At 46.8% G+C, this 17677-nt stretch overlaps 2 protein-coding genes across 15 annotated transcripts; one reads left to right on the top strand and one right to left on the bottom strand.

Annotated features, from left to right (window-relative positions):
• The first annotated feature begins 143 nt into the window (after window positions 1-143).
• On the top strand, window positions 144-1582 carry LOC100758361 (magnesium-dependent phosphatase 1). The gene is made up of 6 exons (XM_027390548.2): window positions 144-305; window positions 392-452; window positions 522-632; window positions 932-1039; window positions 1143-1228; window positions 1381-1582. The coding sequence occupies exons 1-6, from the start codon at window positions 269-271 to the stop codon at window positions 1470-1472; spliced, it is 495 nt and encodes a 164-aa protein (XP_027246349.1). The 5' UTR covers window positions 144-268; the 3' UTR covers window positions 1473-1582.
• Window positions 1583-5783: 4201 nt separating this feature from the next.
• Window positions 5784-17631, bottom strand: Tssk4 (testis specific serine kinase 4). 14 transcript variants are annotated; one of them, XM_035453450.1, is made up of 7 exons: window positions 17490-17612; window positions 17283-17388; window positions 17052-17178; window positions 7951-8245; window positions 7361-7575; window positions 6467-6866; window positions 5784-6058 (listed from the first exon to the last, which is right to left on the bottom strand). In XM_035453450.1, the coding sequence occupies exons 4-7, from the start codon at window positions 8173-8175 to the stop codon at window positions 5873-5875; spliced, it is 1026 nt and encodes a 341-aa protein (XP_035309341.1). In that variant the 5' UTR covers window positions 8176-8245; window positions 17052-17178; window positions 17283-17388; window positions 17490-17612; the 3' UTR covers window positions 5784-5872. The 14 variants fall into 14 exon arrangements, with proteins under 14 accessions (XP_035309341.1, XP_027246358.1, XP_035309343.1 ...); XM_027390557.2 differs by having other exon boundaries at window positions 6467-6836; window positions 17052-17388; XM_035453452.1 differs by lacking the exon at window positions 17052-17178 and having other exon boundaries at window positions 17288-17388.
• Window positions 17632-17677: the final 46 nt, after the last annotated feature.

Genomic DNA, 17677 nt, shown 5'->3' with positions numbered 1-17677 from the left:
GCAGAACGGAAAGCTTCATGGGCCTCTCTAGTGAAAAGTGTTGAGTTGGGTGGTGTAGACACCTAATGCTTGTGGCGTGGAGAGAAGTGTGGCCGGCCACCCTCTGCAGGTTATCTCCCCGCAGAGCCTCCGAAGGCGCTCTTGCGCCGTCGGGCAGCGACGCTCTAGTCACCCGACGTCGCCGGTTCTCGGTGGCGCGCCCACAGCCCGCTTGGCCACCATAGAGTTGGGGTGCTCTGGGTGCGGAGTTTGGGTTTGCGGGTGGAATATGACGCCGTTGCCAAAGCTTGCGGTTTTTGATCTGGGTGAGGAACCGCAGGGAGAGTTCCATGGGGCGCTTCCCTTTTCCGCTCCCGGCGGTGGCTAAGCGTCCGCCCTCCTTCTCCCGCAGATTACACGCTCTGGCCTTTCTGGGTTGATACACACGTGGACCCTCCGTTCCACAAGAGCAGGTGAGACAATGCGGGGGGGGGGGGGCAGGAGGACATTGCGGGAGCTGAGCCTTGTGTCACTGTCTCCAGCGATGGGACTATACGGGATAGGCGGGGACAGAACATCCAACTGTACCCCGAGGTGCCGGAAGTCTTGGAACGATTGCAGAGCCTCGGAGTGCCGGTGGCCGCTGCTTCACGGTAAGAAAAGTGACAGACAGTCTCCCTGACCAATCTCCACGCCTGAGGAAATTGCATGTGACTCCCTGAGCACCAAAAGTTAGGAGGTGCAAATGTACAAATATTTTCGTTGCTTCTCTATCCTATGCTTTCTGTTCTTGTAAATGATTAAACGTCGGCCAACTATTTCATACTCTCTGGTCTTGAATAAACACTGAGGAAATCGGGCCCTCAACCCCTTTATACCTAATTTTGCCCACATCTCTGGCACTTTCCTAACGCCACTCATTGCACTTTTTTTTCTTTTTTTTTTTTTTCAGGACAGGTGAGATACAAGGGGCCAACCAACTACTGGAGCTCTTTGACCTTGTCAAATATTTTGTTCATCGGGAAATCTATCCAGGCAGCAAAGTCGCACACTTTGAGAGGTAGGCAGACAGCTGAGCGTGGGAGCAGAAGGAGTACCCAGAGAGGAAGGAAGTCAGGTGAGTTACCTCGCCAACCGGGTTACCCATGCCCTGTCTTTCACAGGTTGCACCACAAGACTGGAGTTCCTTTCTCTCAGATGGTCTTCTTTGATGATGAGAAACGGAATATCATAGATGTGGGCACACTTGGTACTGAGTCATCATGGGGTGGGGTGGGGGGTGAGGAGAAAGGGTTCTTAGGAGGAGGTAGCAAAGTAAGTGTGCGGTAGATTAGTGTACAACAGATGAGAGTAATAACCAGGAGTCTTGAAAGCCTGCTAAAATGTGACTTTTTGTTCCAGGTGTTACCTGCATTCATATCCAGAATGGAATGACTCTGCAAACACTAACTCAAGGATTAGAGGCATTTGCAAAGGCCCAGGCTGGACGCTGAGGTCCAACCCCATGGATGAGCCTCGTCGGAAGTGTAAAACCGAAAAGAAATCAAGAAAGCCTTGCCAGGTGCATTTGTAATTTATTAAAGTGTCCGTTTTACCCACAGAATATGTTGTTTCCATTTTCTAACGTGTAAACTGGGTTTGGTGGCCCTGGCCAGGGTGTCGGGACCAGTGTGTGAAAGCTTAGCCTGCACCAGGTTGTTCCCTGGTGTTGGAACCCATCCCGAGTCCCCTCACTGCTTCACCTAATAGGGTGTCATATCCTTGTAGGGAATAAAAGCTAATACTATTTGGGAACAAAGTTGGGGCTGGCCTTTTTTGGTAGTAGAGAGTAATGTGGCTACTTTAAGAGGAGTGAGCCAACCCGAGCGCTTGTCCCTGTCCCGCCCTGGTCTTTTGTGTTTGTGTGTGTGGGGGGGGGTGTTGAGACAGGGTTTCTCTGTGGCTCTGGAGGCTGTCCTGGAACTAGCTCTTGTACACCAGGCTGGTCTTGAACTCACAGAGATCTGCCTGCCTCTGCCTCCCGAGTGCTGGGATTAAAGGCCGCGCAGAAAACCCGGTCCTTGACCAAGCTCGGCATTCTTTGGTGCCAGAAGGTTGTCCCACCGCCTTGCCCCAGCCTGCCTTGAACCGGACTGAGTGGGGATGTGAGCGCAAGGTGTGGCAGTTGTTAGCTCCCAGGGCACAGGCTTGGAGGAACTGATTTCCTGGTGACTGCATCCAGTCTTTTCTAAAGCATTGTAGCTTACTTGGTATGGATAAAAGAGGTCTGAAGTGAAGAAGAAAGACAACCTTCTTTAAGCTCCTATCTGGTGGTGTGGGTGTGTCTAGAAAAAGTCTTTGGCAGTATAGTGTGGCAACTCGGTGATGGAGATAAGCCTGACAAACCAAGACAGCACAGAAGTAGGCACTGGACACAGTGTTCAATAAGGCTAATCATTTGCCAGGTGTAGCCTGAGGTAACTCGGCGAAGGAGCCTTCAAGAAACAGAAGCAGGAGTACAATAGTTTAGTGAAAAATTGAACTTCTGGCCACTCTGAGTTTGTGGCATGTGAGGAATAAAAAGGACAGAATGTAGACACATTGATGGAGGGGTAAGCAGATCATCCAGAACCTTGGATATGCCAGAAGAATTTTTAAATTTTTATCCTGTTGACAATGAAGAGAGTATGGGAGAGTTTTAAGCAGGCAGAGGTCACCAGGCTTTTATTTGCAAAGGTTATCACTCAGATCTAGAAGATGGAGGAAGATATTGAAGTCACATTCTCTTCCTTGCACCCCAGTCCTTTGTACTTCTTTAGTTAGAGCATGTAGAGCAGGGCCTTTGACATCTCCTAACACAGCAACTGGGACAAAGGTCATAAAATGTGACTTGAAATGAAGCTTAGTAGTCTGATTGTTCCTTTTATCTTTTGAGACAGGTTCTTGCTTTATGTAGCCTTAGCTGACCTGAGCTCATGTAGTCCAGGCTGGCCTCAAACTTGCAGCAATCCTCCTGCCTCAGCCTCCCAAATGCTGGGATAATAGATATATGTTCCAACATACCCAGCACAATGTTTTGATTACTACTTAATCTACTAATTATGACTTTAAACAAAAACCATTTACATCTGGTGCTTGTTTTCTTACTTTTCAAGTGATACCAATACATCGATTGTAGAGACTCACTTAAAGATGAGCGGTTTGGGTAATGCCTAGCATACACTGCATATTCGCTGATGGTGGCTAATATTTTCCTTTCACACAATATGGGTCTGCTCCATTGGGCTCTTGAGGGAAGAGAGGAGTCTAACTCTTGAAGAAGCAATATAGAAACTGAAGGAGAAAGAAGAAATTCTGATCAAACAGGAGTTTCTGGAGCAGAAAATTCAATAGGAATCTACAAACAGCCAAAAAGCATGGGACCAAGAATAAGCAAAGAGTAATGGCTGCTAGGGAGTGTTCAGGGGGAAGCAGGTGCTTCTGACTCTGATGCTCAGGGAGTGGGAAGAAAGGTTAGAACAGAAGCTGACACAAACTGATGGATGTTACCCACCCTGGAAGTTCAGCCAGAGGCCATTGGGAATGCCACCACCAATGCAGAAGTGCTTTGTACCATGGACCTCACTGCCCAAGGCATGAAGAAAGTCTTCTTTTTGATTTTGGTTTGTGTAGTGTGTGTGTGTGTGTGTGTGTGTGTGTGTAAGAGGGGGGGGTCAACATGGACTGTGTAACCCAGGCTTACCTAGAACTTCCTATGTAGATGTGTTCAACCTCAAACTGACAGAAATCTGCCTACCTCTCTGTCTTCTGAGGGTTTTTGTTTATGAGTGTAAATGTATATGTCTGTGTGTGTTTATGCAGTATGTGTGGGGGTGTCCACAGAAATCAGAGGAAGATATCGGATCCCCCAGAGATGGAGTTAACAGGCAGTTGTGAGGTGTCTCATGTGGGTGCTGGGAACCAAACAAAGAAGCACTAAAGCACCAGGCGTTAGTGGTGCATGCCTTTAATCCCAGCACTCGGGAGGCAGAGGCAAGTGGCTCTCTGTGAGTTCGAGGCCAGCCTGTCTCCAGCGCGAGTGCCAGGATAGGCTCCAAAGCTACACAGAGAAACCCTGTCTCAAAAAAACAAAAAAAACAAAAAACAAAAAAAAAAAAAGGAGAAGAAGAAGAGGAAGAGGGAGGAAGAGGAAGAAGAAGAAGAAGAAGAAGAAGAAGAAGAAGAAGAAGAAGAAGAAGAACAAGAACAAGAAGAACAAGAACAAGAAGAACAAGAAGAAGAACAAGAACAAGAAGAACAAGAAGAACAAGAAGAAGAAGAAGAACAAGAAGAAGCAGCAGCATTAAAGCACTTGGCAGACTGGGTATCCTGAGAGTTTGGGTTGTCTTCCTGCTGCTATCCTTAAGGGCAAAACACTGAGAGCTATGGGAGTATAGCTCTGGGATTCCTGCTGCGATGGCAGTGTGACTTGTCTGAGGAGGGCCCATTGTTCTACCCTCTTTGGCTGATCTTTGAAGAAGGATCTTGCTGCAGAAGGAGCCTCTAGGCTCCCTTCTTTTATGGTATGAGAAGACTGCTTTTTGTCCCCAGTAAAACTGGGTAGTGGATCCCTAATGTCTGTATGTCTTGTCTATGCCTGAGATCCTTCCTTCTGGTTCTCAGAGCTTTATTTTAAGTAGTTAAAAATAATGAGTAAGGAAGGGGAGTTGTGAAAACAAATGGCCATTTCCAGTAACTCAGACTGTGTTCTGGGCAGTTTTACCTTTCCATTTGATTTGTCATGGAGTTGCCTAGTGTCTAAGGTTAAGAAATTGCTATCAATATTAGGTGTGGTGGCATATGCTTTTAACCTCAGCACCCAAAGAGGCAATAGCAGGCAGATCTGAGTTCAGTCCAGCCAGGGCTGCACAGCCCTGTGTCTAAAAAAAGAAAAGGAAGGAAGGAAGGAAGAAGGAAGAAAGAAAGAAAGAAAGAAAGAAAGAAAGAAAGAAAGGAAAGAACAAGTGGGAAGAGGGGGAAATTATATTAGAAACATGTTGATAGCCAGCCTGTAATCCCAGTACTCTGGAGGCTAAAGCACAAGGATCATGAGTTTGAGGCTAGAACTCCCTCTGTAGAGGGAGTTCTAGGATTCTGAAGGAGGGGGAAGGAGGGAAGGAGGAAGGAAGGGGAGAGAAGAGAGAAAATCAGGTCATGAAGAGCCAACCTGAGTCTTTCTCATTGCTTTGCTTTGGCTCAGTCATACCTCCAACAAGACAGCCTCATTTTTCTTCTGCAGGGGCAAGTATCTTTCCTTTATCCAGAACTCACAGTTCACACGGCTTAGCTTAAACTCTGTTACTTCAGTATTTGGGAGCCCTGGGTCTTTCAGTAGTGGTTAAAGTTACACTGGAGGGAAAGTGCACCAAGACACTAAGTAAGCCCTAATGTTTTTGTGTGTCATGTCAACAGGCAGGGTGAGCATCTAGAAACAGGCCTGTCCTGTTCCTCTGTCAGCTTCTCTTTCCAATTAAAACTTTTTCCCAAGTTGGGAGCAAACACAAAACAGAAAGAACAATGCTATTGTTTTGAACTGTGAATGGGCAGAGCCAGTCAAACAGAAAAACCAAGGCTTTTCCTTCCTTGTCCCATCTGCTGCTAGAACATTAGAGAACAAAAATCTGTAATAAGAGCCACAAACTCAGTTGGCATAGTAAAGCTTCCCTAAGTCAATTTCATTAACTCGCACATGTGTCAAGAGTGCAGGTTCCAGGCTTTGGGCAGAAATCTACCCTCAGTATGTTCTCCATCAAGACTTTCTTGAGGAAAGCACGTCTTTGACCCTACATGATGAAACTAATTAGATTTATTTTTATATAAAAGATTTTCCTCAGACCCTCCTGCTTTTCTCCTTTGCCCCCGACCTCAGCCATTTTCAAACTGTGACTTCCAAGGATTTGTGACGATTAGTGGTGCTGGTGGTGGGCTGACACATGGCCTCGAGCATCCTGATTTCATTCGTGGGTTGCTCAGACTGGAACTTGAGCATCCAGGGGTCCTTGAGGACATCCAGGATGTTGGCACGCTTGGCAGCTTGGCGTAGCATCTGGAAGATCAGGTTCTAGGGCAGGGGAGAGAGAGGGCTTGGCTGAGCGTGCCCCCACTTTGGGCCACACAGGCAGTGAGCAGCTGGACCTAAGAAAGAAACAGGATAGCCCATCACACTACTCTGGTGAAAGGGTCTGGGGCCCTGGTTTTATGCTGGAGCCCTGCAAGAAAAGAGAAGAGATCTTTTCATGATCCCTTCTGCCCTAAAGGGATCAATGCTGGAACCTAATTATCAAGCATATTTAAGGTTTGAAGTTGGACCCTCTTAAGTCCTCCCCACCATTTTGGATAGGAACTAGAGATGCTCTAGCATGAGAAAAGCTCCCCCCAGGGGGGTGGGAGTTGGGAGGCCTAAATTTGGTATTTATTGCCCCCCCATGAGTCATCCCTAAGGCCTCAGCCCTCCTGGGGGAGCCAGCACCTTGCACTCCAGGGAGACACTGAGGTTAGTTGGGAACATGACCTCCTTCTGGGTCTCTCTCAGCAGCTTCTTGAGGTTGGTGTCATCGAAGGGCAGATGTGCGACCACTAGAGTGTAGAGGATGACGCCCATGCTCCAGGTGTCAGACAGGAAGGGGTTGTAGGGCAAGCCCAGCAAGATTTCTGGGCAGGCATAAGCAAAGCTGCCACAGTAGGTCTGGCTGAGGTGGGAAAGGCCGCTCATTTGAAGGTAAGAAGGGCTACTACGCACAGGCTGGTTAGAAGGCACCATCACCATCTTGGAGAAGCCAAAGTCCGATATCTTCACGTTCTCCCGCTTGTCCAGCAACAGGTTCTCCAACTTTAAGTCCCTACCAGCAGCAGAAAGGCTGGGGGTCAGGCTGAGGAGAGGGCTTAGTGTTAGACCGGGAGCTGAAAGGAGAGCAGCCAGAGACTAGAACTGAGGACAGAAGAGATGGGAGACGTCTGAGAAGTACAGAGGGGGCAGGCAGTGGTGGCACACGCCTTTAATCCCAGCACTGGGGAGGCAGAGGCAGGCGGATCTCTGAGTTTATAGTCTACAGAGCGAGTTCCAGGACAACCAGGGCTATGTAGAGAAACCCCATCTCAAAAAAAAAAAAAGTTGCAAAGTCATGGAGTGAAGTTGTGAACAGAGCCCAGAAGGAAGGGAGGATGGTACCTGAGGACCACTAGTTCACCATTGTGTATAAAGTGCTCTCACACAGTGGATACAAGTGTCCTCGACCAGATGATTACAATATGGTGAACAAATGGACCTAGATATTGAGAGATGTCAAGAGAAAAGAGCAGAAAATGGGCAATATGCATAAAACCCCTGTGAGATCCCAAAGCCTGGTCTGGTGACTATCCTCACCGGTGCACAATGCCCTTGCTGTGCAGGTAGGCGATGCCCAAGGCCATCTGGGAGAACCACTTGCCAGCAAGGGTCTCGGAGCAGGCTCCATATCGCTGGATCCACTCGAGGACATCACCGCCCTGAGCCAACTCCAGAATGATGTAAACTCTTGATGTGGTCTCAATGGCCTGATAGAAGTTGATGAGGTACTTGTGCCGTAAGACTTTCATTACCTGATCCCAAAAGAGGGAACCATCAAACCTGAGGGAACCATCAAACCTGGCCAACTCTGACTGTGCTGGCCTTTCTCTACTCTCCCATTGCTACTCACAATGTTGCAACAGAATCAGCTGGTGTCTGGGTAAATTCCATTTTGCATTTTAACTTGGCAGGGGATTGATAGTGGCTGAATATTTGTACATAGGAAAGAGGATAATATATATATATATATATATATATATATATATATATATATGATTTTCCTACGTAAGACTTTCAGTTCTGGTTTGGAGGTTTCTGGATCCACCCCTGTCTATAGTTATACCCCTAAGATACCTCAAGTAGCTTATTAACAAGCCTCAGTTCCCTCTTTCAGCTCCCTTTCTGACCTGTATCTCACGCGGTAGGAACTTGTTAAGATAGTCATCAGAGGCCTTCTTCTTTGAGATGATCTTGACAGCCACCATGACCTTCTGCTTTGTGTAGTAAGCCTCATACACGGTTCCATAGGAGCCATGACCAATGATCTTGCCCACCTCATAACCATACTCCTCCATGACAGAGCGATAGGCTGGGGTAAGTGATGCTGTTTCCAAGGTGTCTCCCTTTCCCATTATGTTAGGCTTGCGTAGTGGGGAGCTTTGCTACTTAGAAGCCTGTCTGCTGAGAAGCCACCTTGCGCCACTGAAGGGAAGGTACCAAAGTGGAGTTAGTCTCCTAAAGTTTACCTAGTCACACAAGTCTGGGATCCTGGGCTTGGCCCTTCACTAAGAACTTGGAAGGGGAAAGAAAGGAACATTCTTTTTGTCTTGACTAGCTGTTGTTACTTCCATGTCTTAGTTACAGAACTTCCAAGGTCCCAAGTTCCATACCCCTTTTATCATCGGCCACAAAGCTTGAAATAAGTACAGTTTAGAACTTATTCACTAGAAAAGGCACTTTATGCAATTTGGTGAGCACCCCTGTGGTCCCTTTATTTTACTATGTACCATGTGCAGAATACACTAGGGTCCAGCATGAGAGACATGTGTATACAGACTGCAAGGTATTGAAGCATATTCTAAGAATTCAGTCTTGAGCTGCATTCTTGTTTTGCATAATCGGCAATATTCTTGTTTTCTACCATCATCATTTCCCACCCTTCAGTGTTGTTCTGTTTTCACTGCTGATTAAGTCCAGGGCCTTCTGTATGCTAGGCCAGCACTCTACCGTTAACCCACATTCTCCCAACCCCTCCATCTCTTTGTCTCTTAATCATATCCCCAAAATTCTGTCACAAGCCTGATTTCCTCAGACTTTCACATCCTCCTTAGGGATCTCACACACTCCCAAGGCTTCAGTTATCACATTTATGCTGCGGCTCCTTGTGTCAGTTCCATCCCAGATACTTTTTTTTTGGGGGGGGAGTTCAAGACAGGATGTCTCTGTGTAGCTTTGAAGCCTATCCTGGCACTTGCTCTGGAGACCAGGCTGGCCTTGAACTCACAGAGATCTGCCTGCCTCTGCCTCCTGAGTGCTGGGATTAAAGGTGTGCGCCACCAATGCCCATCCCATCCCAGATACTTATTAGAGTTCAAGATAGTACATATTTGCTCACTAAATATAACAAACACATCTTCTTTCTGTACCTCATATCCAAAATTGAACTATTTCCTTCTCCCAGACTTCCATGTTGTCCTGAATGTAGACATCAAAATGCCATGGCAGCACCATCGGCCTTGGTGCCTACATCCTGTCTCTTCAACCTAAATTTCTCATTCCTAGCTGGGTAGTGGTAGCACATGCCTTTGATCTCAGCACTCAGGAGGCATAGACAGGTGGATCTCTGTGAGTTCTAGGCCAGCCTGATCTACAGAGCAAGTTCATGGACAGGCTTCAAAACTACAGAGGAACCCTGTCTCAAAAAAACAACAAAAAAATTATTTCTCATTCCTTTTTTCTTCTTTTGTTTTTTGAGACAGGGTTTCTCTGTGTAGCTTTGGAGCCTATCCTGGCACTTGCTTTGGAGACCAGGCTGGCCTCGAACTCACAGAAATCCGCCTGCCTCTACCTCCCGAGTGCTGGGATTAAAGGCATGAACCACCAACACCCTGCTTTTTTCTCATTCTTAATGCACTTGAAAGGTCTAGAGAGATGTCTAGGGAGTTAAGATCATTTGCTCTGCAAACATGAAGACTGGAGTTCACTCCCAGTACCTACAAAAAAGCCTTGTGCCAAATGGATCTCTGAGTTCAAGGCCACCCTGGCCTACAAAGCGAGTTCCAGGACAGCCAGAGATACACAGAGAAACCCTGTCTTGAAAAAGAAATCCAATACAGAGAAACTCTGTCTTGGAAAAAAAAAATCAAACAAAGCCAGGTGCAGTCCCAGCACTGAATAAGGTGGGCACAAGAGGATTACTGGGGCTTGCTGACTTCCAGCCTATTCCAGGAATGCAAGCTTCAGACTCAGTAAGACCTGCCTCAAAGGAACAATGCAGGGAGGAATGGAGAACGTCCAATGAACACAGGTGCACATTCTTGTACACGAAATTAGCCTTACAGAATGCACTCACAACTGTGCACCCACTGCCATTCCTGCTTAGCACAGCCCTCTATCGGCTAACTAGTCTCTTGCAAGTCTGCTGCTCCCCTCTGGTTGAAGCATGTGTGTAGACACATGTGCCCATGTATGCAGAGTCCAGAGTAGGACTCTGGGTGTCTTCCTTTTACTCTTCTGTATAGCCTTGAGACAGAGTTTGCTAATGAAATGGAAGCTTGACCTTTTGGCTAGTATGATTGGCCATCCTCTGGATCCATTTATCTCTGTCACCAATTCTGTGGTTACAAGCATATGTAGCCATGCTTTTTGCTTTTTTTGCATAGCTACTGGGGTTTTTTAACTCAGGTCTTCATGCTGGCAAAGGAAGCCATCTTACCATTGAGCCCTCTCCCTAACCTCATACATCTGGTTTTTTTGTTTGTTTGTTTTGTTGTTGTTGTTGTTTTTGATAGAGTTTCTCTGTCGGCCCTGGTTGTCCTGAAACTCACTTTGTAGACCAGGCTGGCCCCAAACTCACAGATGTGCCTGCCTCTGCCTCCGGGGTTCTGGGAATAAAAGTGTTTGTCTCCACTGCCTGGCTCTGAATTTTATTTCTATTTCAAACAGTTAAAGCTGGAGAAATGGCTCAGTGATGAAGAGTGCTTGCTGCTCTTGGAGGGAACCAGGGTTTGGTTCCCAGCACCCACATGGTGGCTCACAAGCACCTGTGATTCAGTTCCAGGGCATCTGATGCCCTCTTCTGGCCTCCACAGACTCCTGTACAAATTCGAGGCACATAAACTCAAGTAGGCAAACACATAAATTAACTAAAACAACTTATTGTCTCTGGATTCTCAGGGTCAAGGTATTTTTTATTTTTGAAACAGGGTTTCTCTGTGTAACCCTGGCTGTCCTGGAACTCACTCTGTAGACCAGGCTGGCCTCAAACTCACAGAGATCCACCTGCCTCTGCTTCCTGAGTGCTGGGATTAAGGTCAGGTGCCACCATACTGGCAATTTCTTTACTTCAGCCCTATGATAATTCTGCCTTTCCAATTTTGCCCTTTTTTGTTCTTTTAATATGGAGTCTAGGGTTTCGGTATGTATCCTAGGCTGGCCTCAAAATCGAAATCCTCCTACTTCTCAAATTCTGAGTCACAGCTATGTGCGTCATAAAAAAAACAAACAAACAAAAAAAAACAAAAAAAACACGTAATTTTTAAAAATTGATTCTTTAGGAATTTCATATCATGGACCCCATTCCCACTCATTTTCCAGTCTTTCCATATTTGCCCTTCACCCTTGTAAACTTCTCCCCCAAAACATTTTTTAAAAAAAATCTCACTGACCCCTCTGGGCAGGCCTTCTCTCTCACACCCCAGCTGTCACTTGTCTAGTTCTGCTGTGAACCACTCTGCTCCTGTCTCTCACCTCTCCCATCACATATCCGTTCCATTGTCATAGTGGCATTGGAAGCTGCGGTATGTCACACAGTATACCCTTCTATCCAAACATCTTTAGTTACAAATGTTCATTGCAGTGAATTGTTGGTCTGGTTCAAGACCTGTGGATTCTGCTACACCATCAGTACTGGACCCCCACCAAGACTCCTCTCAGATATCCTGCTGTTGCCGAGTCATGGGAGATCTTATCCTGCAGCTATGGTTCTGCAAGACCAGCCCCTACACCAGTTCCAACAGCACACAGATGGAATAGATATTGGGGTGGGCCAACTCAATGCCTGGGGTGGTAACTGAGTTAATAGCCCACTAGCTCTCCTGTGCCCATACCACCAGTGCCAGCTCTCCCTCACTGCCTAGGCCAGGGACAGGGCCATCTCCACAAGGCTCTGGGATGTCACCAAGGCTTCAGACAGCAGCCCAGACCACTGACATCCAGATAGCCTTTGGTGGTAACACAAGCCTTGTTATATCAACATCAGCAGACTCCAGCAACAGTAGGGCCACGAACTCAAACATGGCCCTCTGCGGCAGCAGAGGCCCAGACATTGCTTGCCATGGCCTCAGGTGGTAGTACAGGCCTTTCCCATCAGGCTGTTTCTCACTGCCTCTGGCCTCCAGTTCTGCATCTTCATAGTGCCCAAGCCTCTCTGCTTCTCTCTCTCCCATCTCTCCACTGCATTCTTACTCATTGGAGTGGCTCCTAGCACCCACATGGTGGCTCACAACTGTCTGTAACCTCAGGGCTAGGGAAGCACAAGCAGGGAAACCCCTGGAGCTCACTTGGCCAAACATCAGTGAGCTCCAGGTTCCAGTGAGACAGCATAGTTGACCTCTGGCCTCCACATACTTGTACACACACCCATACATTCATATCCAATGTTTGAGAAGGTGTTATAGAGAATGGCTAGGAGGTGGTTTGGACAATGAGCAAATTCTCATGGCAGGACTTAGAGACAGAGTTTTGAAAACACAATTTATAGAAACATTTAGTGTTGAGATTCTTTTAGCATCTTGAACACTGATTCAATTCAAAGTTACAGTTTTGCTTGACAGCTTCAATGAAACCATCAAGAATCAAGAACTCAGGGCTGGAGAGATGGCTCAGCGGTTAAGAGTACTGGCTGTTCCAGAGAACCTGGTTCATTTCTCAGCACCCACATGGCAGCTCACAACTGTCTGTAACTCCAGTGCCAGGGGATCTGACACCTTCACACCAATGCACATAAAATAAATTTAAGTAAATTACTTTTAAAAAAAGAACTCATTCCAGGAAGTGGAGGTAGATGCTTTTAGACCCAGCACTGGGGAGGCAAAGGCAGGCAGATCTCTGAGTTTGAGGCCAGCCTGGTCTACAAAGTGAGTTCCAGGACAGCCAGGGCTATACAGAAACTCTGTCTTGAAACCAAAAACAAACCAAAAAAGGGTGTGGCTGAAGTGATGAAATGTGGACTCTAAATTATATAGAGAAGGAAGCTAGAAACAAAACCAAGGAGACTGGGAGCTGGGTTGCAAGTCTCAGTTGAAAGGAGGAACAAGTTTAAGGTAATGACAAAGTGAAAAGGGCAGTATCTTACTGTTTCTATTGCTCTGATAAGATACCATAGCCACAAGGAACTTGGGAGGAAAGGCTTTATTTCATTTTACAGCTCATAGCTCATAATCCAGAGAACTCAGGGGCAAACTCAAGAGAAGAACCTAAGAGAAACTGTTTGGAGGCCATGGAGGAAAGATGCTTATTGGCTTGCTCCCCATGGCTTGTTCAGCCTGTTTTCTTTTTGCACACACGACCATCAATTCAGCACCCACAGTGCCAACTGTGAGTGGGCCCTTCTACATCGATCAAGAAAAAGCACCATAGGTTGCTCACAGGCCAATCTGGTGGGGGCACTTTCTCAACTGAGGTTCCTTCTTCCTAAAATGACTCTAGCTTGTGTCAAGTTTACATAAAACTGCCAGCACAGGCAGGAGTGTCCAGAGTTCTGATAAGATTTTGTGGGTCAGACTTGGGCGTGAATAGTGCATGCCTACAATCTAAGCACTCAGGAGGCAAAAGCAAGAGGACTGCAATTTTTTTCTTCATGTGTGTTGTGTATCTGCCACATATGTGAGGGTTCACATGCATGTGGAGGTCAGAGAAGGAAGGTGGGTGACTTCTACCTTTGCATTTTTTATTGCTGTGATAAAAATACCATGACCAAGGTAATTTATAGAAAAAAGTTTATTTGCACGTATAGTTCCAAAGGGTCATGTCTTGAACTGCAAGCAGGAACCCAAGCAGCCTCTCAAAGCCTGCCCCCAGGGCCATTCTCCAACACTGCCACACTTCCCAAACTTCCCCAAACAATGCCACCATCTTGGAACCAAAAATCTGAATGCCTGAGACAATGTGGGACATTTCATTCATCTCTCATTAAACCTCAACTTCTTCCAAAATGATCACACCATAGGTGACTTATCAAGTCCTACCTACTGAGAGTGTGACCCTAGCACTGAAGTCCCAAATGCTATTGGAATTCAGCTTAAACAACCAGTAAGATAAAGAATTACCCAGAGTACACCATGCTAAGGAGATGCACCCACTACTGCTCGTCACTGCTTGTTATGTGATAGTTATACGCTGTGTGAAAATGTATTGCTGTGATTGGTATAATAAAAAGCTGAACCGTCAACAGCTAGGAAGAGGTTAGGCAGGACTTCTGAGGACAGATAGGACTTTGGGAAGGTAAAGTCATGAGCCAGACTCGGAGGAAGCAGCATGGGCAGTCTAAAGATGAGGTAATGAGCAAAGCAACAGAATTTAGATTAACAGGAACAAGCCTAAGCTATAGACTGAGCTTTCATAATAAGAAGTCTCCGGGTTGTTATTTGGGAGCCGGCTGACTGGACAGAAAAAGACTCACTATAGCTGCGCATCACTTGGCCTGGGCCAGGTAGTTTGATAAACAACCCCATTTCTTATCATGAATATAAGGCAAACCAATTTGTTCAATGTACCAAACTTTCTCTTTTGGGCCACCAAATCATGACACAGAGACTTATTATTAGTTTTGAATGCTTGGCCTAGCTTAGACGAATTTATGGCTAGCTCTCTTAAATTAACCTGTTTCTCTTTATCTACCGTTTGCCTTGGAGCTAATTACCTTTCTTCTGTATATCTTACTTTCATCACAGCTTCTCTATGGCTGGCTGGCTGGCTGCCTGGCTTCCTGCCCCCAGCATCTCCCTCATTTTCTTTTCCTCCTTCTCTTTCTTTTCTCTGGAGCCTAGATTCTCTCTCCTGCCAGCCTCACCTATCCTTTCTCCAGCCTTGCTATTGACTGTTCGGCTTTTATTAGACCACTTAGGTGCCTTAGGCAGGCTAGGTCAAACAGATCCAACACATCTTCTCATAATTAAACACAACCTTACAAGTAACACATCTTTACACGGTTAAAGTAATATTCTGCAGATAAGCAAATGTAACACATCTTTGCCTAGTTAAAATAATATTCCACAGCCAGGTGATGGTGGCACACGCCTTTAATCCCAGCACTTAGGGAGGCAGAGGCAGGTGGATCTCTGTGATTTCAAGGCCAGTCTGGTCTTCAGAGCAAGTTCCTGGACAGCCAGAAATACATAGAGAAAGCCTGTCTCAAAAACAAACAAAATTCCACAGCAGTTCAGTGAACATGTATTAAACTGCCCAGTACATTAAGAACAGTACTAAGTTCTAAAAATAAAGAGATAAATTGGCCCTTGAGAGGAGTTCAAAATTACAAAAGAGACACATGAAAAACACAAGCAGAGCAAAATAAAGTAATATAACAAATCTGGAAGAAAGTACAGAAAAGACATGAAAACTGTAATCTGCACTGTTTACTGTGGAGTTTTCTAGTCAGATAAACAGAGAATGTAAGAGTGGCAGTCTACACGGGACAATAGGACGCTTACAGGTTTAAGAAATGACACTCAAGATTTCTATTTGAAACAGAACAGTATTCCAGAAAGTTAGTAGACCTGAAGAGTATTAGGATATGGCTCTGTAAGACCTCATGTTAAGCAGTTTTTTACTTCATTGTTATGGTAGAAGAATGTTGTACATAAAAATTGGAGCTTCTTAGAAAAATAATGAGGTGGAGAGATGGCTCATTGGTTAAGTGTTTGGTGCTTGCTCTTTCTGAGGACCTGAGTTCTCCTCATTCCCAGCACCCATGTTCAACAACATGTACCACTTGTAACACAAGCTGCTGGGGAACCAATATCATTTTCTGGCCTCCTTGGGTGCACACACACACACACACACACACCCCTACCTTTTATTTTTATAAAGCTAGAGATGAAAAGGGAGAAATAACAATAAACAAATGAAGCACAGTGGTTCACCCTTACAATCCCTGCTGAAGCAAGAGCTCACTGTAGGCCTGAGGCCAGGTGAGGCCACAGAGATACTGTCTCAACAAAACCTCCAATCAACTAACCACAAAACCTGATGCTCAACACCTTCTTTTCCTGAGGTACTGACTTTTCTTTTTCTCTTCTTTTTCTTTCTTTCTTTCTTCTTTTAGTCAGGGTTTCTTCTCTATAGCTTTGGAGGCTGGCCTGGAACTCGGGAGATCCACCTGCCTCTGCCTCCAGAGTGCTAGGACTGAAGGAGTGTGCCACCACCACCCAGCCAAGGTACTGAATTTTCAACAATCCTTCCAGCAGCAGTTTGAAGAAAATTTTCCAGCGTTGGGGGATGGATTGGAGATTAGCGAGAAGGTTGACATGAGAGGGTATGGTGCTTCTCCACCAAAATGGTGGAGAACAAGTATGGAAAGATAATGAAGAAACAAGTGATGGGGGGTGTTATATGAGGGGTTCTAACAGAATCTTTGATTTCTGGCTTCAGCGGGTAGGTCATCAGCAGATGACTCCACACATCTTAAGTTACTCTTCCCTACTAAACCCAGTCAGGCCTATCTTAGTAATGCGACCTTTGCACACTTGCAGTCCCAGCTACCCACTGAAGCTGAGGCAGGAAAATTGCTTCGGAGTTCAAGGCCAGACTGGGCAATACAGAAAGACTCTGTCTCGAGGGGAGCAAAAAGGACAAAACGAAAGCCATTGTGTCAGACTCAACCTCAGCTTTCTAGAATCTCACTCCTCGGGACCATGGGAGAATCAGAAAAGGGCAGTCCTAGGAGTGGGTAAGAGAATGGCTGCTTGTGAGTTCCTTCAGTACTTGCTTACCTGGGACAGAAACTTTGTCAGCCTCCTCCCATTTTGTTCCCACACTGCCCAGTGAGTCACTGCTTAGAGGGAACCCTCGAGGCCAGAGCCCCTTCAGAATGGCTGGGCCAGACCGAAGGAAACGTTTTCCAACGTAACCGGCAAAATTATAGGGACAAGGCCAAACGTCCCCCACAGACATACACAGGAACAAAATTATGGAAGCTGGGTGTGGAGGCGCAGGCTGGAAGAGAATCTCTGGAGACCCTGAGTTCGAGGCCAGCCGGGACTCCAGGGTCAAAAAACTAAAAACCTACCTCCGATTAAAACCAGCCCTGACAACCGGGCAGTAGTCGCACCCTTTTAATCCCAGCACTCGGAGGCAGAGAGGCAGGAGCATCTCCGATTTCGAGGCCAGCAGAGCGAATTCCACGACAGCCAGGGCTACACGGAAAAAAACCTTGTCTCAGAAAAACAAAACAAACAAAAAAACCCAGCCCTGTCAAACCGCCCGACTTGTGGGGCGAACTGGCAGAGCGAAGGTTCACCTCACCCAGCTCCCGCAAACTTGTCGCTGACAGTGAGCAGGTCTGCGGCACCCGAAGGCCTCGGAAGGACACCTTTGTTTACCTCGGTGTTTCAGGCCACAGGACCCTGGCGTGGGAACGTTGCCTGAAACCTCGCCCCGCCCAGGTAGGGGCAACTGGTCCCGCCTTCGGCCCGCCGCCCGCCCGCCCGCCCGCCAGCGCTCTCACGTCCCGGCCGCCTCTCTCCAGCCTGGGGCGGGCAGCCTGGCTCGCACGAGCCTCCGTGGGAAGCCGCCCGCAAGACGCCCTCGAGCACCACCGACCGAGTTCTTGCCTCAGGAGACGAGCCTTCCCGGAGCTGAGGTCCTTGCCGGCGAGGGCGGAAGTGGTTTTTAAGACTGACGTGTCCGGGCTGC

Source organism: Cricetulus griseus, assembly GCF_003668045.3.
Source record: "Cricetulus griseus strain 17A/GY chromosome 1 unlocalized genomic scaffold, alternate assembly CriGri-PICRH-1.0 chr1_1, whole genome shotgun sequence".
NCBI lineage: Eukaryota > Metazoa > Chordata > Mammalia > Rodentia > Cricetidae > Cricetulus > Cricetulus griseus.
The sequence above is the reverse complement of the archived record's forward strand: the minus strand, read 5'-3'. Positions and strand labels throughout refer to the sequence as shown.

Bases quoted from the DNA above. Each gene is read 5' to 3' on its own strand.
- LOC100758361 (XM_027390548.2), top strand. From the start codon at position 269: ATGACGCCGTTGCCAAAGCTTGCGGTTTTTGATCTGG. The intron at 633-931 runs GTAAGAAAAGTG...TTTTTTTTTCAG, and splicing joins CCGGTGGCCGCTGCTTCACG to GACAGGTGAGATACAAGGGG. The intron at 1,229-1,380 runs GTACTGAGTCAT...TTTTTGTTCCAG, and splicing joins CATAGATGTGGGCACACTTG to GTGTTACCTGCATTCATATC.
- Tssk4 (XM_027390556.1), bottom strand. From the start codon at position 8,175: ATGGGAAAGGGAGACACCTTGGAAACAGCATCACTTACCCCAGCCTAT. The intron at 6,867-7,360 runs GTGAGGATAGTC...CCCTCTCCTCAG, and splicing joins AGCAAGGGCATTGTGCACCG to CCTGACCCCCAGCCTTTCTG. The intron at 6,059-6,466 runs GTGCTGGCTCCC...CCCCTGCCCTAG, and splicing joins GTGTCTCCCTGGAGTGCAAG to AACCTGATCTTCCAGATGCT.